Source organism: Narcine bancroftii, chromosome 1, assembly GCF_036971445.1.
Source record: "Narcine bancroftii isolate sNarBan1 chromosome 1, sNarBan1.hap1, whole genome shotgun sequence".
NCBI lineage: Eukaryota > Metazoa > Chordata > Chondrichthyes > Torpediniformes > Narcinidae > Narcine > Narcine bancroftii.
The window spans coordinates 120,328,356-120,351,187 of record NC_091469.1 but is presented as its reverse complement, the minus strand read 5'-3'; the positions used below and the strand labels follow the sequence as shown (position 1 = coordinate 120,351,187).

Below are 22,832 nucleotides of genomic sequence, written 5' to 3'. Positions count from 1 at the left end.
CAGCAACTAATTGTTCACATTAATTTTCTGACTGAATGTGCACAATATATTTTGATTCTCATTAGATTGATAATTGCCAATTTATTTAAAAAACCCTCCCTACAAAAAAAAAATCCTCCCCACCAAAAAAAAACTGCAAAACAGTACCTCCCTCGTCGACTGGATGTGGTCAATACCACTAGTGGCAGATGACTTCAAATTTAACTCCTGAAAAGCTGAAGGAATATGGATTTAGTACATCAGACTTGTGTTTCAGATGTGGGGAGCAGAGAGGTACTTTTATGCATTCTGTTTGGACATGTAGGAAAGTTGAGCCTTTTTGGAAAAAAAGTTATAAAATTTTTGAGAGATTTATTCAAAGTTGATTTGCAATTGGATCCAATGATGTGTTTATTAGGTTATATGAATGTATTAATAGCAGGGTTGTGAGTGGATAAACCTCAACTGGTTTTTCTGCCATGAGGGTTAGCAGTAGCAAGAAAATGTATAGCTGTTACATGGAAAAATAAGGTAGAGTTGAATATACAAAGATTGCATAATAAATTACAATCGTATTTATACTTGGAAAAAATAACTTCTTATATGTGAAATAATTATCCTTTTTTTGTTAAAATGTGGAGTTTGTATTTGGAACATATAGCTATCGATCTTAAATAAATGATATGTACAGAGTTGGCACGTCGAATAGTTAATTTTAAATAACCCAAAAAAAATTTAAGGCTCCAAGGGATGGGGAGGGGTTGGGCTGAGATAGTTCAGTAGAGGGAGGGAAGGGGAGGGTACTGTTTTGTAATGCTCTATAAAATCTTTAAATAAAATTTTCAAAATAAAAAGATTGATAATTGCCAATTTAAATCTGTTGTAATGATTGTTTCATTAACTTCGTAATTGAATCAAGTCAGTAATCTTGGCAGGGGGACTTCACATGATGCTGTAGGATTGACACACAGGCTCATGACTTCCTTGGGAAATTAATTTTAAAAGTTTTAAATAAATACTGTTTATCATTTAAAAACCATTTTCTTCTTCTTTGGCTTGGCTTCGTGGACGAAGATTTATGGAGGGGTAAATGTCCACGTCAGCTACAGGTTCGTTTGTGGCTGACAAGTCCGATGCGGGACAGGCAGACACGGTCGAGCGGTTGCAAAGGAAAAAAAAAACATTTTAAACCATTTTAAAGTGTATTTAAACCCTCCTACCTTACTCTCATGATGCTTCCAAAAAAGATAAAGCAGTACCAAATAGAACCTGATTAGAAGACGAGAAACAAAAAAGAAATGATGAAGCAGGGTGCTGGACTCAGTTCTGCATTCCGACCTGGTGAGCTCTCAGAGGGGACTCCTTCCGGCGCCTATCAGCCGCTAACACAGGGAGATAGCATCGGTGGAGAAGTCATGCATGCGTGGTACAATGAAGCTTAAAGCACTACTGGGAGTGTAATAACCTCTTACAGAAAAGTCAAGGACATTGACTTCAGCACCGTAGGAGGAAGAATCTGGCTCAAGAGGAGGCTCATCAGCTGAAGAGGAGGAAGAAGGGATTCAAGAAGAGATAATAGAAGAAATTAAATTTAATCCTCATTATCGATCATGAAACAGGTTAAAGGGATGAAGGGGAAATGAGAGTAGGATTACAGGAGGTTAAGGCTGAAATTAAAGAGATGAAAGAAGAAGCTGATAAGATAATGGAAGTTGTAAATAAAATGAAAAAGAAATGAGAGAAAATGGAAGAAACCGTGCAGGATGATGTACAGCATGTTGAAGACAGGGTGACTGATGTGGAAAATAAAAGTACTGATTTAATTACAGTAAATGAAAAGCTTTCTGATAAAATGGATATTTTGGTGAACCTTAGTAGAAGAAATACCATTAAAATAATAGGTTTGTCAGAAGGGAAAGAAAGTCCAGATGCTTCTTTCAAGATTGGATTCCTAAAGTATTGGGAGAAGACCATTTTTAAAACAAGGTTGAAAATGAAAGAGTCCATAGGGCCTTGAGACCTAAGCTCTCTCTAACTAAAACCCACTATCTTATATTCATAACATTTCTGCGTTAACAAGATAGAGAAAAAGTTTTAAATCTTGTGAAAGGAGCGAAGGAACAACAAGGTCCTTTGTTATTGGAAGAGGATGGGATCTTGTTTTACCATGATTTGAGTGAAAACCTGTTGAGAAGAAGGAAAGAATTTAATTCAGCTAAGAAAATTTTAATGATAAAGGTTACTAGTTTGTCCTTTGATACCCTGCAAATTTGAAGATTTTTAGTCTGGGACGACAGAATAGATTCTTTACAAATTTCGGTCAAGTGGAAGAATATGCTCACCTTTTAGTAATTATTACGAACTTGATGTAATGAACTATCTCTTTTTTCTTTCTTTTAATTTAACTTCATAACTGAGATGGACGAATTGCCTGATGCATTTTTTATTATTAAAAATAATTTTTTTTTGATTTTTGAATTACAATTTTAATCGTGATTAATTAATTTTTATTAACTAAATGATTAAAGCTTACATATTGAAAATACCATGGGATTTGGGAGGTGTGGATTTCTGTGGGATTATGTGTGTGTTGGGACTCTGGTCACAACCTGTAAAATGGAGAGAGTTAGTGTTGTGGGAGGGTGTTTTTCTATATTGTTAAAGATACAAACTTTGTACCTTTATACATTGTCAAATATTTTCAGAAATATGGACTTTTTTTGAATTTGTATACTCCAAATATTGATAATGAGAAATATATTCAGGACACTTTTTTAAATTTAGCAGAGGCACATGAAAATATTTTAACAGGAGGGGACTTCAATTTTTGTTTCGATCCATTGTTGGATAGGTCTACTCGGGTAACAACAAGAACAAAAACTGCTAAGACTGCATTGGGTTTGATGAGAGATTTGAATTGATTGATGCATGAAGAATAATCCATCCTAGAGAGAAAGATTATTCATTTTATTCCAGTATATTTGATTCTTATTCTAGAATTGATCTATTTTTGGTCTCAGGTCAAATACAAACTAGGATTTTTAAAGCTGATTATAAACTGAGGATTTTGTCTGATCATTCATTTGTTATTTTCATTTAAGAGCATGTTTGAGAGATAAGTTCGGACCAATAATGTTTCAGACTAGCTGTACTGAGATCGAACTTCTTATTAAAAGTGGGACTGTTTATTAAAAAAAATATATATTTCTTTGATCTTTTTATTATTTCAAGCAGGAACTCCTAAATTAGGATTATATAGATCTAGGCAGTAAGATATAGATTAGTTCAATACAATTTTTTTTACATTATTTATATCTTGCACCACAGAAATTGAACAGATTGAAATCAGATTTATCAGATCAATGTTTTGAATGTGGTGAAGATGTAGGATTTTTTATATATTCAATGTGGTCTTGTCCCAAAGTGAGACATTTTTGGGTGAATATAGGTAATTTTTTGGAACAAGTTACATGAGTTGTTTCTCTGCTAAATCCCAATTTATTTTCATTAGGAAATACTGAATGTACAAATCCTAAATTGAAACTATCAATTTATAAATTGAAATTTGTTAAAATACCATTAGTGGTAGCAAGAAAATCTATTGCAATTACTTGGAAATCTATCTTTTTAAAAATATTCTTGATTTTTATACATAGTAACATTTTAAATATACAATATATTAAACTTTTTCTTACTAACACAACAAACAAAACAGTCCCTCCCTTCCCCCCCACCCCAAACATACAGATCCGTTCACTGTCAGAGCTTACATATATTTTAAATATATAAAGTACAAATGTAGAAACTACATTTTTGTATGTATAATAGTTACTTTTATAATTTGTTTTCCTTTTTATTTTGTATTTGGGCCCCTATGTGGTCCAGATATGGCTGCCAGAGCTTTACAAAAGTGTCATATTTGTTCTTTAAGTTATATGTGATTTTTTTTTTCCCCATAAATATACAGCTGTTCATTTCTGCAGTCCATCGAGCTATAAGCAGAGTGAGTCAGACTTCCAAGTGATTGCAATACATAAATTGGTGTGTAAAAAAAATTGTACTGAACCAATCCATATCTTGCATTTATAAGTGTCATCATGTCATCCTTAAACCAATCTGACCAGGTTGTTTGTTGAAATCACCACACCCAAGTCTGACTCCCCTCTTTCCCTTGACCTCTGCAACTCTGGTTTTGCAATTTTGCTCTGGAGAGCATAGTACATTTTTGTTATAAATTTGAGTGTATTCCCCATTCAGACCCTTCATTCAGTTTCACTAATTTCAGGTGGTCCCCATCTTTCAATCCAAGCTGGATAAAACAGAAGGTCCTATTGGCCACTCAGTATTTGTGTTTTAATTGTTCAAAGGACACGAGTTCCTTCCGTGTATCAGTCCTTAATTGTGTCTTTGTCATAACACAAATTTAATATTCCATTGCCCATGTTCATAGGCAATAACACATTACACAATGGTGCTTTTATTGATATCCCTACTTTTTTCCTATACATTCATTAATTTGTTGCCATGTTCTATCATATGTATTAAAATGGGATTATCTGTCTTTTTCTTTAGTGATTTGACGCTCTCTTGATAAAATCCTTTGCTTCCCCCTCCTCCATTGAGTACATTCCCATTTGAACCCAAGATTGGGGGGTTGTCTTCAGTGAAGAAGGCTGTGAGAAATCTAGCCTGTGCAGCGAGGTAATTTAAAAAAAAAAATCTGGGTGTCTAAGTCCTCCCAGCCCGCAGTCCCATGTCTTTCCAATGCAATTCTTGGTACATCAGTATTCCATAGGAGCTGTTTAATAAGGTTGTTTAGCAGTTTAAAATGTTTTTAGGTAATGGAGTAGGCAGCAATTGGAAAAAGTATTGCAGTCTTGGCATCACTTTCATTTGGATGCAGTTAACCCTTCCCATTAAAGTAATTGGTAAATATCTCCATTTCTGTAGGTCTCTTTCTATCTTCCCAAGAAGTGGAACATAATTTAGTTTGTATAGATTTTGCAAGTTATTGTCAGTTGCTATCCCCAGATATTTTATTCCATCTGTCTTCCATTTAAATTTACTTCCTTTTTGGTATCTTTCATGTTTAAAATGTGTTTATGGCATTATCTCACTTTTATCAATATTTATTTTGTATCTTGATATTCTTCCATATTTTTCTGGTGTTGTCATTTTTCCAAAGATTTAGCTGGGTCTGATAGGTGAAATAGCATATAATCAGCGAATAGACTGATTTTGTGTTCTTCTTGCCCAACTTTGAAGCCTTTTATATCTAAATCCCTTCTTATTATCTCTGTTCAATCGCTAAAATAAAAAGTGCTGGGGTCAGGAGGCATCCCTGTCTGCTCGATCTACTCAAGGGGAACACCACCATCTGATTGTTTGCTGTTATTTTAGCTTGCTGTTTATGGTATAAAGTTTTATCCAATTTATAAATCTTCTGCTAGATCAATTTTTTTCCAGTGTTTTAAATAAAAAGGTCTATTCCAAATGCTTTTTATTCTTCTCAGGAGACTGTAATACTTAGATTTTGTTCAGATATATCCATGTGTATTATATTAAATAATCTTCCTGGACTATTTGAGGAATGCCTTCCTACGTATTGTCCTAACAATTAGCCAATGCTTTCGCTGGTATCTTATAATCAGCATTTAACAGGGATATTGGTCTGTATAGCAAAGTTTTTAGTGCATCCCTATTTTTTGAGAATTCTGTAATAATCGTGGCTAAGAATGATTCATGGAGGGTCTGTATTTCCACTGCTTGGTCCAGGACATCCATTAATAGGGGCATTAATAATTCTTTGAATTGTCTATAAAATTCAGGTGGAAATCCATCCTCCCCGAGTGATTTAATAGCCTGTAGGGTGCCCAGGGTATTTTTGATTTATTCTATTTTGAAGGGAGTATCTAATTCTGTTCTTTCTCTCTCTTCTAGTTTTGGAAGTTTGACACTCAACAAAAATTCTTCCTTTTCATTTTCATCTCCTAGTAATTCTAAAATGTATAATTTTGTGTAATATTGTCTAAACATGTCATTAATTTATTTTTGCTTGTATACTAGGGTATCTGTCTTTGTTTTACAGTATTTATCATTCTTTATGACTCTTATGTTTTAATCTGCCAAGCTAAAACTTTGTGCCAGTTCACCTAACTCATAGTATTATTCTTTGTAATATAGCTTTTTCTGTCCTATATGATTGTATTGTATCTTAGCTTTTTACTCCAGTAATCTGTATTCTTCTTGTAGTCCTGTTCTTTGATTTTTTTTTTCTAATTCTTTAATATCTTTCTCCAAACTGTTTACTTCTGCCACATGTCCTTCTTAAGATTCTTTGTATAGGATATAATTTGTCCCCTTAAATATGCTTTGAGCGTGCAACATATCAGAAAGCTATTATTAGTAGATGGCAGATTTGTTCACAGAATATTTCTATCTTTATAAATTTGCAGAATTCTGTTCTTTTAAGCAATGTAGTGACACCATCTGTATATATTGTCTTGTTTTTCTATTATTGCTATAGTTACTATTAATGGAGAGTGGTCTGGTAGAACCCTCACTGGTATTCTGTTTTTATCACTCTACTTTGTAACTGAGCAGACATTAACAATACCGTAAATATTCAAGTATAATGTGAAAAAATGTTCCACCTTTTTCCCCTCAAAAAATAGGGGGGGGGGGGGGGGTCGCATTATACATGGGAGTAAAAAAATTTTTTTATTTCTGCAACTCGCGACTCGGGCCAGGGAGACGCCAGCGCAACTTGGCAGGTGAGGGGAGGGGGGGATATGAGAGACGGCAGCGTGACTCGGGTGAGTGGGTGGAGAGACGCCAGCGCAACTCAGGCGGGTGAGGGGAAGGGGGTCGTGAGAGACAGCAGTGCAACTCAGGCAGATGAGGGATGGAAGGGGGTCGTGTTATACATGGAACACATGCATGAATATTTACGGTAAGTCAATCCTTGTATGTAGGTAATGAAGCCTTGAGTAAAAAGAGCAGTGTCTCTCTGTGGGATTTAATTCCCTCCATACGTTGATTAGATGTAGATCTTTCATATATGAAATTGTGATTTTTGCCAATTTATCTAGTATTGGGTCCAAGCAAAAATTAAAATCTCCAACCAATATATTTGGTCTTTCCTCTGCTGTTTCTAGGAAGATATCCCTTATAAAGGCTTCATTGTCATAATTTGGAGCATAAATATTCATAAATGTCCATGCTTTTCCATAAATTTTACAGCTCCCAAGATCGCACCTCTCTCCCAGTAACTTAAAAGTCTTATCAGGACTGGTCATGGTTTGTGTTTACCAGTTCTTCTGGGCCTGAGGGTCTGGTGAGCCCTTTACATACCCTCCAGCTTGATCAATTGAAGCATTTTCTATTAATACTGGTGTATTTTTATTAATTAGAACCACCACCCCTCCTGCCTTTGAACCAAAGGAAGACAACATTATTTGTCCCACCCATCCTCTTTTTAATTCATCATGTTCCAATTTGGTAAGATATATTTGCTGCAGAAAGATTATATCCACTTTTAATTTCTTACGTCTGTCGTGGCCCTTTTCCTCCTTCCAATTTTTTAAATACTGTTGTAATAATTCCCATTTAAGAGAAATTTTCAACTCTTACATTTCTCCTTTAAGAAGCACACACACACATCCCTAGTTCTGATGGTGACATTGTCAATAGTACCTGGAAGTCCGTGATAAAAGATCATAGATTCTTCTTCTGAAAAAGAAACCCTCCCTTTAGCACCATCTTTTAAAACCACTCCTCTCTCAGTGCCATCTTCCCCACCCCCGACCCCCCCCCCCCCTAAATTGGAGTCCCGTCTTGCTACATTCCTTATCACCTTTATATATTTTTTAGAGCTCTTCATATAAACCACAATAGTTTTTCTTTTATCAGTGAAAACAAGACGGTTAAGTACTACTAAATATAAATAAAAGATGCACCCCATTTAGAAATGGTCTTTTAAGTCCTTTCAGCTGGCGACTTTAATCTTTTCACAGCTTGCTTAAAAATTCTTCCACTTCTTTATTCTTGAAAATTCGTTAATTGCCTTTTGAGACATCCATCCTCAGCGTTGCTGGATAAATTATTGAATATTTAAAGTTTTTAGAGTTGTCTCTTTACCTTGTCAAATTCCTTTCTTTGATTAACCAAGACAGGGCTAAAGTCCTGGAAAAACATACTTTTGCATTGCCCACCACTAATGGGCCATTATTATTTTTTAAATATTCATATGCTGCTCCCAAGATCACACCTCTCTCTCAGTAACTTAAAAGTCTTATCAGGACTGGTCATGGTTTGTGTTTACCAGTTCTTCTGGGCCTGAGGGTTCAGTGAGCCCTTTCAATTTGCAGCTTTGCATTTAACTTGTTTTTTTCCCAGCATTTGTGGGATCCATATTTCAAAGAAACTCACTGGGTCTTTTCCCTCTATTCCTTCTCTCAGTCCAATGATTCTTACATTGTTATGTCTGCTGAAAATTTCCATATGATCGATCTTGTCCATCAATCCTTTTTTTTTCTGTGTCCCAAGTTTTTGATTTTTCTTCCAGTGCCTTTAGCCTGTCTTTTGCCCAGCTCAGCCGAATGAGTAATTAGTTCCATTAAGTCTTCCATGTCTTCTTTGATTTCCGTTACCTTTTCCGATATGTCTCTCATCACTGATTCCATATTTGTGAAATGAGTGCATAAAATTTCCATTTTGTTCAGGGTGTTAGTTATATGTTATGCCGACCCCCGACCCCCCCCCCCCAGCTATGCTGGGTTCACCCGGTCCCAAGGCCCCAGCTGAGTCACTCCTCATTGGGCTTTCACTCGATGTTCCTGGCTGAACTGCTGTTTCTTTACTTTTTGATTTTAGTTGCCTTGGTCATTTGGCACTTGTTTCATCCATCTTTGATGCTAAAATTCTGATTTTGAGCGTTCTAAGCATCTATTTAATACTTTTTTGTGGAGAGCTCTTCAAAGCACAACTGCTCAGCTCCTTAGCATGGCCAAGCCCTCAGAGATAGGAAATATATTTATTTGTGTCAAGGTGGCATGCTGAAATTCAAATTTGTATTCCTTTGAAAAAAATTATAATTTAGGAAATAAATATCTTACGTTACAAATTTGGCACCTGTACATTCAAATAATGGGATTAAATTTGTAGTGATGGCTTTTCTGTCCCTCTAGCGCTGCAGAATTCTCCTCTGTGTGTTTCTGTTAGAACTGATGAGTTGTACTGCATGACATCTCTCTCTCTCTCTCCCCCTCCCCCTCCCTCTCTCCCTCCCCAACAATTTTTTTTTATATATCACAGTGATTGTAGTTACTGCATGTATGGAATTTAAAATATAATTTTAAAAGTCAATAATCTTTTAGCTTGCTGTTGATTACACTTTTTAAATCATGACGTTGGTTCCTATTTGTATGGACTTAGCTAGCCCATTCTCTCATTTTGGTCATCTTCCTTAGTTATATACTGGTCGAAGTACAGGAACAATTGAAAATATTAAGAGCAGTCATTTTGAGCTTTTTATTGTTCAAATGGTTCCTGTGTTTCATATGTCCTCTGTGTTGTGCTGCTGTGATGTTTTGCTTCTCATGTGGTACTGAAGAACTGATGAAACTGGTGCATGTTTACCAATGGAAATGGTGGAAAATACTTGTACCTTTCATCTCCTGTGAGCCTTCAGTAATAACTTTGAATGATCTGGTAGCCCAACAGAGTTAAACTATCTAATGCTCAGTTAAGTTAGACAGACCATGAAACTCACCGATCCGATGTTAAAATATTTGATCTTGACACCGAGAGCTTATAATTAGATTTGGATCTCTCATTGAGAGATTAGAAAAAAAATAGTTCTATTTTATCACATTACTGCTTGGTAATATATACCTACCTATTCTCTTCCATTGTCTTTGGAGTTGTTAGTATTTGTCCAATTAATCTTTCTGATATGCAGGCCCTTTTTATTTATTTTTTAACCAGATGTTGATGATGGTGACACAGTGACTGATTTCATGACACAGGAGCGGGAGCGTGGGATTACCATCCAATCAGCTGCAGTCACCTTTGACTGGAAGACCCATCGGATCAATTTGATAGATACACCAGGTGAATAAAGCATCCTCAAGCACTCAAGATCATATGACTGAGTCATTAATACCAAGTAAAAGGAGGTAGTTAAGAACCTAGTTATTTAAATAAATGCACATCCATTTTCCAAAAGATTGATAATTATCATTCAGGTATTTTGTATCTGCTGCCTTCAATAAGGAGTTTGTATGTTCTCCCCTTGTCAGTGTGGGTTTCCTCCAGGAGGTCTGGTTTCCATAAGATCATAAGATAAAGGAGCAAAAGTAGGCTATTTGGCTGTCAAGTCGACTCTACCATTCCATCATGAACTGATCTATTCTCCCACTCCCCTACCTTTTCTTCATAACTTTTGCTATCCTGACTATTCATACACCTATCAATCGCTGCTTTAAATGCACCCAATGACCTGGCCTCCACAGCTGCCCATGGCAGCAAGTTCCAGAGATTCACCTCTCTGACTAAAGAAATTTCTCCACATCTCTGTTTTAAATGGGCACCCTTCATTTCTGAAGTTGTGCCTACTTATCTTTGACTCCTCTATCATAGGAAAGCCACTTTTCCATATTTCCTCTGTTCGAGCCTTTCAACATTCAAAATGCTTCTACGAAGTTCCCCTCATTCTTTTGAACTCGAAGGAGTACAGCCCAAGATCTGTCAAACATTCCTCATATACCAATCCATTCATTCTAGGAATTATTCTTGTGGATCTTCTTTGAGCCCTCTCCAATGCCAGCACATCCCTCCTTAAAGAAGGAGCCCAAAACTGTACCCTGTGTTCTGTGAGGCCTCTCCAGTGTTGTATAAAGTCTTAACATCACAATTTTGCTCTTGTATCTTATTCCTTTAGATACAAATGGTAACATTGCATTCGCCTTCTTCATCACTGACTCAACCTGAGGGTTAACTTTAACTCCCAAGTTCCTTTACAGGTCCTCATTTTGAATCATCTTCCCATCCAAAAAATAATGTGCCCTTTTATTCCTTTTACCAAAGTTCATGACCATACACTTTCCAAGATTGTATTTCATTTGGCACTTCTTTGGTCATGCTCATTTCCTAGCATATGAGGAATGTTTGATGGCTCTTGGACTGCATTCCTTGGTATTCAAAAGAATGGGGGGGGAGGGGAACCTCATAGAAGCATTTCTATTTCTATGTCTCTGCAGCCTCTCCATTTCCTCCTCACTACTTGCACCTCCACCTATGCTTGCTTAGTCTCAAAGGCATTTATTCTACAATCCAAATCATGAACATATAATGTACAACGAAGTGGCCCCAACACTGGCCCCTGCAGTACACCACTGGTTATCAGTATCCAATCAGAATAGGATCCCTTTATTCCACTCTGTTTCCTGCCAACCAGCCAGTGCTCAATTCATTTAAGTATCTTTCCTGTAATTTTTATTGGCTCTCATTTTGTGAAACAGCTTTATGTGCGGCACCTTTTCAAAGGCCTTTTGAAAGTCCAAATAGACAACATCCACTACATGTCCTTTGTCTAGCCTACTTGTGGGTTCCTCAAAAAAATTCAGTTGGTTTGGCAGGAAAAATTTTTCCATTTCCTCCCACGTTCCAAAGACATGCTAGGTTAGTAGGTTAATTGGGCACATTGATATATTTGGGTGATGTGGGCTAGAAGGGCCTGTTACCTTGTTATATATCTAATAAGATTTTAAAAAATAAAAGAAATATGTGATGGAGAGGGTGTCTATTGGATTCAGCTGATGCTTTAAAAATTATAATGTCCATTCACATTTCAAAAACTCACTTCAGTAAATTGTTTTCTAGATTGTTTAAATGTAAATGAATATTTAATGGATCTTTTACTTTGTCAGGACATGTGGATTTTACAATCGAAGTTGAACGCTCTTTACGTGTTCTTGATGGAGCAGTGGCGGTATTTGATGCTTCTGCTGGTGTAGAGGTGTGTAATATTTCCTTAAGAAGCAAATGTCATCTGAGTTTGCTGGGGTTGGTGCACAAGTGCACCACAGAATAGCTTAGGCCATAATTCCTTTCTAGACTCTGCATTCTCAGCACAGAATAATTTCTTATCCTTGCCAAATTTGGACATGCTCTGTCATTTCATTTCATAAAATGCATGGTTCATGTAGTCCTTGTCTTGATAGTAACAGCTTAAAGTCAGTAAAATAGCTTGCCTATTCCAGCACTTCTCTTTCAACCCTTTATTTAACTTTCTCTTCAAGGCAATACAATATACTCATGGCCATTAGGTGAAATACAAGTCTATTAGTGATTTTTAAAACTTTCTGTTACTTCACTTCATCCATTTTGCTTCCACTTTCTGTTCTTCTCAGCCAAACTCATTCCCCTCTTTCTTCCTTGTGTCAAACATGTAGTGACTACTTTCCATTATAGTCTCTTGGATGCTAAGAGAATGTTGTTGTCTATGACTTGTTCAAACAAATTTGTACTAAAGTTGAGTTTCCCAAAATCTATTAAATGATATTAAACATTGTTAGAGTTATTATAAGTTGTTAAACAATCAATAGAAAATGTTAGAAGATTCTCTTACTGTCCATTCTGTAGAACAAAAATTAAACTCTTACCTCCCAAGCAAGCAGAGAAAACTAGTTATGACCCTGAAACAAAGATGTTGCTAGGAGACAGCATAAAAATGTTATACAAGAAAACTATCAAGCAGACCACTGGTGAGCATGAAATACATTTTAACCACTAAAATACATTATATACTTTATCAAATATCTTATTAACTGTCAAGTACTGTACCTTAAAATATTTTATTTCAGTCTTGATCACCATGCTATTCTTTCTCTAATGTTTTATATAATCTTTTAAAAGATCCAACTTTTATATGACCAATTAGTGTACTGTGGAAAATGCATTTTTTTTTTAGTTTGCTAGGATTAGCTAATAACAGGAAATGAAATTTAGAGTGTTATTAAATTGTAAAGTTTGTGTATTTGATTATTTGAATACTGAAAGTATTTAAACTGGTTGACAACTGCACTAAAATGCAACAGCATTATCTTCATTTGCAACTTCGCTATGTATTTATGAAGGGATTAAAATTAAACTGAGTGAAAGTGAGACTTGCTCAGTTTATTTTTATATTTTATTTGTTTACATTACAGTTAATGCTGATCCTGGCATTGAAACCCATGCTGCCCAATTACACCCAATTAACCTAATAATCTTGTACGTTTTTGGAAGGTGGGAGGAAACTAGAGCACCCGGAGAAAACCAATGCAGGTTACAGGGAGAACATATAAGCTTCTTACAGACAGATCACTGGCATAATATTGTTGCACTAACTGTGATCCCAAGAAGGTCCTTGCAGATAAGAGGAATGTTTTTATTGAAGCAAAAGTGTAATAGATACCAAATGTGTAGCAACTCTTGCTGTTCAGATCTTGTTCAAATCTGATAAATGGAGCACACGGTGATTTATTAATTAAATATATTGGGGATGTTTCTGTTTCAGGCGCAAACCCTGACAGTATGGAGACAGGCAGACAAGCATCATGTACCTCGTATATGTTTCTTAAACAAGATGGATAAGCCCAGAGCCAGGTAAGATATTTTGAGTAGCTACAGTAAGAAGATAACATGTAATCATTGGCACAAAATGCATATGTTTGGCCCATTGATTCTGCCAGCTCCTCAGCGAGGAATGTCAACAATCCTTCATTGTTTCCATTCTCATCCGGAATCTCTTATTTGCCTGGGAGATGGCTTTTTGTAGGTCATACCATCTCCTTCTGTAGTGATCTTGATTTCCTGATTTTAAATGCCTGTGATCTGGCTCTCAGCTGGTTCTGGATTTTATTGGTCATCCAGGGACTCTGGTTGGGGAAATCCCTGAATGATGGAATGATTTGGGGGGTGGGAGAAACACACTCGTCCACAACTGTTTTGATAAAGCCTATATCAGCCTTGATGTAATCATTCATGTCCTCAGATGAGTTATTGAACACCTCCCAGACTACTGACACGAGGCAGACCTGTTGCTTCTTCAGCCACAACCATCTTCCAGCTGTCCTGATATCTGGAGCCTCTCTTTTTTAGGCTTTGTCTGTATGTATGAAGGTGAAGAAACATAGCTAGGTGATCAGACTTGCCAAAATATGGTCTCGAAAGAACGATAGACTTTCCTTATCTTGGTGTAACAGTGTGCTGGGATCTCTGATGCAGCAGTTTACATGCTGGTGATAATTGTGCAGGGTTTTTTTGATCAAGGCTTGGATAAAGTCACCACCTATGATTTGTAGTTTGTTTCTTGTTTACCACATCATGCAGCCAATCGACATTGGAGGAATATAAACTTTGATGAGAAATCTCAGGGTAATCAAGATTTGCTCTACAGCAGTGGAGCTGGAAGTCAGCATGTCTCCAATATCTATTCATCACCTGGTATTAACTGAAAAACTCATGCACCCCATCCCCTCCCTTCTCTTTGCCAGAATCCATTCCAGTCTCTGAATGGTGAAATCCTCAGGTCAGATTTTCAGCATCTGGTGTGTTCACTCTTAGCCAGGTCTCAGTGCAGCAAACAACTGAGATTTGTTATAAAGGGGGAAAAATGCTAGGGGAAGAGCCCAGAGATAATAGAGTTTAGGCAGAAGGTGTGGTAAAGAGAGAAATCGTTAGGAAGGGGATTGGGGAAAGAAAAGAAAGAAAGTGAGAGAGACAAAATAGCTACAAGAGTAGGTAAAGAAGAGATGGAAACTATGGTATCAAGTAGTGGTTTCTAAAATTAGATAAATCACTGTTGTATAAGTACCGCGTGCTAACCGATTGCACCACTGGAGCTCTAGATAAATCACTGTTCATGCTATGGGGTTCAAGGGTGTCCAGAATCTTTAGCATTGCCCTGACAGCAGATGAGGACGAGGACGTGCATGTCACTGTAGGAATGATTGGGGGATTTAAGATGGGTGGCTTCAGGAAAGTCCAATGTAGACCACAAACAGCTCAGGTGTTCGGCAAAATAGTCACCCAATCTGTGTTTCACCTCACTGACATTGAGGAGGACACAGCGAGTATACCAAATGCACTAGATTAGTCTTGATGATCTAGATATAAAGCTCTGGGCACTATGAAGAGGAGTTCCAATGTCCTCGCTTTGCCTGCTGATCTTAGCCCCTGCCATCCGTCCCTCCCCCTCCCCGTGACCTTGCTGATCCTACCTATCCCTATCTGTCACTCCCCCCCACCCCCCCCCCCACCAACAATCTAACTCCTGATCTCCTGATGACGACCGACCACCACAGGATCGAGCTGTGTGTCGTTAGCTTTGGTAGACTTTCAATTTAAAAAGGTGGAAAATTTGATAAAAGTATAACTTTTAAAATAATGTGCATATAATGGAATTATAAAAGAAACTGAAAACAATATATAAAAAAATGTGAATTTAAAAACCAATTTCAAAGAAAAAATGAAGCCAAGGGACAGGCTTCAACAATTTTTTTTTTTCCATTGGCCTTTTTTAAATTTAGGCTCCTTGATAATCAGTTTGCCAATTGAAGGAGTACAAGTCTTTTGGTGTTGAGACTTGAGTCATGATAGAAACATCATTTTGAAACGTCAACAATTATTTTTTCCCACTGATACTTAACCTGCTGAGTTCATCCAGTAAATTGTATTTTGATATAGATTACAGCATCTACAGTCTCCTGTGTGGTTTTCATTCCCTGTCCACTTGCAAGGGATACAAGAAAACTCTGCAAACCGCTAATTGTTTGGCAAATGGTTGAAAAGGGACTTTTACAGAACTCCCTCCAAACTCTTTGAGAACCCCATTCACATGTTTCCTTCACTAATTGGGCTGTTACCTTTGGAACTAAACTGCGGTCCTATTACTTGCACTCACTTGAAATTCACAGGGATCCTGTTTCCACCATACTTGAAATTCAATGGGCCACGGTTTCCAATGCTAACTATAAACTCTTGTTTCCCTGAAAAATGTATTATACCACTGTGCATCATCTTTAAAACGTGAATTAAAAGCGTATTGGTGTGTGAAAAAGGTACTATACGACAGGCATAATCTGAAGAATTACCATTTCACCACTATTGTAAAGGGTTGTGGCTGTTGCGTGACAGCACTGCCCACTAATTGGTTGGAAGACCCACTATTTGCCAATCAAAGTTTGGCCCCGCTCTGCCCATTAGTGAACACCTTACCGGTGGCCAATTTAAATCCCTTTGTGCTTAGCCTTGGGCCATTGGCCTTTGTAATCAGTTTAACCTTGATGGCACCGAGCCATTGGCTCCCTGCAAATTACCTGTGCTGGAGTCCCAGCCTGCCTATTACTTGGCCTTGGGCCATTGGCTGTTGTAATTGGCTTAACCTTGCTGGAACTGAGCCATTGATCCCTGTAAATTACCTGGGGTGGATCTGACACCCCCCCTTCCCCCCAACCCCAGCCCAGCCCTCCAGCACTATAAAGCCATGTATACATGAACCAACTTCTTTCCCATCTTGGGACCAACCTGCCTCACTCCAGGCCTAGACCCATGGAACAGCACTGGAGAAATTGTTGGTAAGATATGCACTGTTAAAGGGTTTGGAGCAATTAATTAGTGTCTCTAGTACTAGTAGCATAGAGCCATGCCTGCACTGAGTCAAGGGATGGCGAGTATTGTACTATTTCTAAAAAGGATAAAACGGAAAACTCAGCCGACTTCAATTCCAAAAAGACCCAAACTTGGCGGTCCAATCTATTAAAATATTGAATATAAAACAAGATAAAATGTATATTGATTGCCCAGTAATAGTATCTAAAATTCAGCAAAGCCAAGACTTCATTCCTTTAGATCTCTGCAAATGAAACTTATTTAGCCAAGGTTGTTTGTTTTGCCAAATATAGGAAGATATAATAAAGTTAAGGGAAAAAAAGACTGGAATTGCATAAAAAGGTATAAAAGTTTGGATAAAATAATCATTTTAATAGAATTAATATGACCAACTAATGAAATAGAGAAAGGTGACCATCTGGGTAATGTCTGTTAAATGGTTTTAATAAATTAAGAACATTTTCCTGAAGTACATGTTTGTGGGTTTTGGTGACTATAATTTCTAGGTAAGTAAACTGGTGTTTTTTATTCAATGTTTTTTATTATTAATAGTTTCTTCATATAAATGTTACATGGGTACATGAGAATAAAATAGAATATTAACAAATCTTGTAGATAATACAGATGATATTGTAAACTGATTCTTAACAACCTTAAAAGGGTTATTGGCATAGATAGGCAGTGACATACTTTCTCTGAAAAGCCTTTAATGTATTCCTCATTCCTAACAAATGTCATTGGTCCAGAAAATATTCAAAATATTTTAGTTGAACATATATATATAAAATCACAAGTATATGCATGGCACTATACGTGTTGGATATGTGTCTGCCTATCTCTCTCTTTCTGTGTCTGACACACACAAACCCGTATATATGTGTGTGTATTTTATAGATAGAGAGAGAGAGAGAGAGAGAGAGACACACACACACACACACACACACACACACACACACACACACACACACACACACACACACACACACACACACACACACACATTTCATATCTATATAAAATACTATCTATTCTTGATAGTTGTAGGTCAAAGATACTCTGTGCTGGATGGAATGGGTCTTCAATCATTTTTTTGATGGGAAGATAATTATATAGGTTATTTTGACTTGCAGTTTTTCCTACTCCATTGAGAGCATTAAAGAGAAGCTGAAAGTTGAGCCACTTTTGCTACAGGTAAGTTGTAACTTGAATTGATGTCAGTATATAAAAGTAAAGGTCAAAAATTTCTTGTTTAATTTTATTAAGTGACGACATTGTTTAACGGGTTTAATGTATCTTATAGATTGAGCTTTGAATAAATGGGAAGGGGGAGAGGGAGGGAGGGAAGGGAGGGGGGGAAAGGGGAGAAAATGACACTATATATTCAAGAGGAAAATGTCTGCATGTATTTTGGTCAGTATGGTTTAGTGTAAAAAAAAATTTAAAAATTGATGTTAGGATTTCATTCTGCTACAACTTGCCATTCACTCTCCAGGGGGCTCTCTTGAGAAGTAAATGGTAGATACCATTGAATAGGGAACACTATACTGTATTTAGCAATAATCTGTGTATTGTCTCCTTTAGTTGAAGCTGCAGCAGTAATATTTTTAAATTCTATAATAGATTTTACAATGCAGTACCCTCTTTAACGATTTAATTGAAAATAAATGATCTTAATTTTATCAGAAAATTTCATTATTAACTGTATATAAAATGCAACTGTTTTGTCTGCATTTTTTTTTCATTTGTGTGTTTCTGTTTTTCTTTCTGACTTTTGCCTTAAGATGTGCTCAGAAATATTTTGGATCCTATACTGGAAATATGTGTGGGAGTTTAATTTTAGTTTTTTGCACTTCAATGACTAAATAATCTCTGCAGTGATTAAATATTTATGTACTTACTTATTTTGTACATATGCTATCTTGATAATATCATTGAGTTAGAGGAAGGAATCAAATTAAAATATTATGCTTCTTAAATCCAACAGTATGAGCAAATTAACAGGTAATTTTCATGAGTGAATGTTGGATTACCAGAGTAAATTCCAGGAATTTGCACTATGACAAAAGGATATGGGTTGATCTTTCTCCTATTAATTTGTTGTGGAAAATCTGTTCGGTTCTCTTAATAGCTTTTTAAAGAAAATATTGTGTCAGTTTTATATATTGAGTACATACCAAGATTTTTCATTATGCTTTCTATGTTACACTTATTCGTGTGTTTGCTTTAACCTTGATTTGCAGAAAATTAGTTTTAGGCATTAAGAAGAATTTGATTTGTCGCTGATGATATTGTGATGCTTTTTGCAATATTTATTTTGTCTTTAATTTCAGCTTCCCATTGGAACAGGGAAGACATTTAAGGGAGTAGTTGATGTAGTCACAAATGAAAAGGTTATTTGGTCCCCAAACTCCACTGATGATGACGATGGCACAGACTTCATCCGAAATCCTTTGACATCAACAGATGGCCATGAACTATTGAAGGAAGCTAGAGATGCGAGATATAACCTCATTGAACAAGTAAAGTTTTAAAGTAAATATTTAAAGCACTTAAGAACTTGCACTATGTCCATATATAATTAAATGTAGAAGTGTTATTGACATTATTTAATTTTAATTAGCCATTAGTAGATGTTATCTTTATAAAATTTTCAGGATCTTGACTTCACTGGTAAGGCCAGCAATTATTGCCCATTCCTAAATGCCCTGAGAAGGTGATGGTGTTGGGTAGGGAACACCAGGATTTAGGTCTAATATTGATGAGAGAATAGCAGTATATTTACAAGTCAGGATGGTATGTGATTTGGAGCTGTTGCTGTTTCCATGTTTCTGCTGTCCTTTACCTTAGTGGTGGATGTCAGATGTTCGACAGTTGGTGTCAGTGTAGCCTGAGGATTGAATTTTGGAGATGGGACACTTTACAAGTTTGGTTTAGCAGTGACAGAGACAAGGAATGTTGAGGGGGGGGGGGGTGGGGGGGGGAGAGGTGAATGAGATGTCAATCAAGTGATCTGCTTTGACCTGAATAGTTTTTACTGCTGATGGTGTAAAAGTACAAAATCCTGATTTAATAAAATGGCAAAGGATGCAAATCCTTATTTTAACTGGAGGTTAAAAAAATTGTGATTTATGAATTTGCTTGTGGGGAGATGTGAACATTAGTGGGTATGGTGGGCAATGCATTAGATTGAAACTCAGCATTTATATATTCAGTTAGGCAAGAAAAACGAAACTGGTATACAAAATCTACTGACAATATAAAGGAAGCTGTGTTTAAAAAAAAAGATAAAGGCTGTGTGGTTGAACTAGTTCTCAAATTTCTTACTCAGTTTGAGAAACTGATTCTGTCCCTGGGTGTTCATAGTGATAAAACTTTTAAATGTTGTTCTCTTGAGCATCACAAATTTAGTTTACAAATATTTGCATATGGTCAATTGTCCTTTCCAGAAATTTGAAATTCTATCTTGCTGCAGTTTAAATGACAGATTTGGAATAATATATGCAGTCTTGCTTTCCTGCTGTCAAAAGGAACATTTACTTTATTCATAACTTTTTTTCATTCTATATACCAGAAGTTTGTGAACATTTAATTGAAAAGTATATTCAAGTTGGATATTGCTAGAATTTGAGGCATTGAGGGATATGGGATTGGAGCAGTAAACAAGCTGATGTCAAAGGTAGATCATGATTCTAATTAGCAGCTAAAATTAGCTTTCTTACTTTAATTTGCATGGAAATTTGGTGTACTACAAAATTCAAATGTTTTGTGTTAATTTCCAAAATGTATTTGGGAATCTTGGTGTCAGGTGTTGAATTGGAAAACTTTGGATTTGAGTCCCACATTTGACTTGAGCACATTTCTTGGATGAGATAAACACTAATTGCTATGCTTGGTGCAACATCTGAGCACTAATGCTGCTCTTGGTGGGGGAACATGGAATTTCATGGAATAGAGGCAGAATAATAGTTTGGTACACACCAGCTGAAAGACCTTTTTCTTTGCTGTAGTGTTCTATGGTTTAAGTACAAACCATGACAAAATTTGAGCCCCATTATCAAGAGTAACTATACAGTTCCAGGTAAGGAAAGAAAATTCACACACACACACTTGAAGAATATGCAGCCTTAATTCTGGTAACGTCATTACGGTATGTTAAAAGAAAATGATAATGAATTGCATTTGCATGTCATATCTACAGTCAATGTACAGCTTGAGATCCATTCGGAGTCATTTTTTTCTTCTTTTCCTGGAGGTTTATACATTGATGTTCTTTAAACTAGCTTAATTTGTGAGCTCCAGATGAAATGATAAGGATCTTGCATGATTTCACCAGTCATTTTGGCAGGTGGGAAGAAGAATGGTGCATCATCAACACAGATATGTGAAATGTATTTTGGGATGTCTAATATCGGAAGGACCTACACAGTCAATGTTTTGTTACTTTCAGAAATGATTTTACCCATGAATTCCTCAGCAAAAAAAAGTGTCGGCAGAATTTAGTGGAATACCTATTGTTTTTACATCTCTGCAAAACCCTTCACTGACAAAGTGATTGATTTGTTTGTATTCATTTTCAAACAAAAGCATGAGGCCAAGCAAAATAAAACAACATTTAGAGACTGTACATAAAGCAGAAAGATAAACCCTTGGAATACTTCAAAACACTTTCAGATAATTTCAAGAGAAGGCCATTGCGCAAATAGATGATTATTGAAACGTCACAGAAATTAGATAATTCAATAATTGAATTGATTGCTAAAAGTGGAAATGCTCATAACATCACTGAGTCACTTATGTTGCTTTCCATGTTCATAATAATATCTGACATAAATCCTAAAGAAACTATTCAGGGAATTATTCTGAGTAATTCCACTGTTTTTGGAAGAATTGATGACATGAAAAACGTACATTGAAAAATGATTTGTCATTTCATTACAGTCCAATAAATCCTCTTTACAGTTGGATGAATCCAGTCTTCAAGAGAACAGTGCTTGTGTCGTATTCTGGAATGGAAATGAGCTGATGGAAGAGATGCAATTATCAAATGCATAAAATGGAAAATCATATTGGTGGAGATTTTAATTTTACTTTAGACCCTAACTTAGCTAGATCAAGAGATAAAATTATGAAAAATAAAGTAACTAAAATAGCAATAGATTTAATGAGGTTAGTGGAATATGGAGAAGAATTCATATGGAGAAGAGCTGGTTGGAAACAGAAAGTTCCAGAGCAGTGGATGGGTGGAAGTGCTATCTGTCTGATGTTTCTCTTGGAATAAGTGGATCAGAAAGGAACTCTGGTAGCCTGAAAGAAAGAGGCTACCATCTGGAAAACCCTGAAAGGGCAAGTTTCATCAGCAAGACATTGAGGAGACTAATGGTGGTACCTCAGCTGTGGAAATCTTAAAACAACAAATCTCTCTCTGCAAACTCTACAAGAACCTTCCTGAGCGGTAAACATTTATCTTTCGAGCACTAAAGCCTGGTGAACTTTATACATGTTAAATTCTGTGCACAGTATAAGAAATGCCTGCATCCAGAGAACTTGGAAGAAGGAGAAGTGAGATTGAACTGTGAATTTAAGAACTTTTCTTAAATTTACTCACACATTACATACACGTGTGCTTAGAATTAGAAGGGGGTTAATTTGGATTAAGTATAGAGATAAGTTAAAGTTTTATTCTGTTTTCATGTTTAAAGTTGATTAAAAACAACTTCTGTTTTAAAAACTACTTGTCTTGGTGAATGTCTATTGCTGCTGGGTTTTGGGGTCCTTTGGGCTCGTAACAAAGTAAAGAAGGAATATATGAAAAGTGGATCAGTTGGAAAATAAATAATGAAATTAAAGAAGGAAATACTAGTGCAAAAAATGAGAAAAGGATATTGTTAGAATAAAAAAAATTAAGATTTAATACTATACAAACTTACAGAATGGAGAGAGATATAATGAGATCGTGACAAAAATATTATGAATTAGGTGAAAGGGCTCATAAAGTACTAGCATGTTCATTAAAGGCAGAGCAAGTTTCTAGGACAATAATTGCCACTGAGATAAATAATCATCAAATTAACTATAAAATGTAGGAAATAAATGATAATTTTTAAAGAATTCTATGCCAATCTTTATCAATCAGAATCTTTGAAAGATGATAATAAAATAAGATTATTTGCGACAAGTTAAATTACCTGTTGTGAAAT

The 22,832-nt window shown here is 36.1% G+C and overlaps 1 protein-coding gene across 2 annotated transcripts in view; it reads left to right on the top strand.

The window, feature by feature from the left end:
* The window catches only part of gfm2 (GTP dependent ribosome recycling factor mitochondrial 2), a 71,823-nt gene that overhangs the window by 14,009 nt on the left and 34,982 nt on the right, over window positions 1–22,832 (top strand). For both annotated transcript variants that reach the window (XM_069937332.1, XM_069937326.1), the window contains exons 6-10: window positions 9,967–10,092; window positions 11,910–11,998; window positions 13,541–13,629; window positions 17,766–17,826; window positions 18,966–19,154. In XM_069937332.1, coding sequence (XP_069793433.1) covers window positions 9,967–10,092; window positions 11,910–11,998; window positions 13,541–13,629; window positions 17,766–17,826; window positions 18,966–19,154 — 554 coding nt within the window. The remainder of the gene's footprint in view (window positions 1–9,966; window positions 10,093–11,909; window positions 11,999–13,540; window positions 13,630–17,765; window positions 17,827–18,965; window positions 19,155–22,832) is intronic.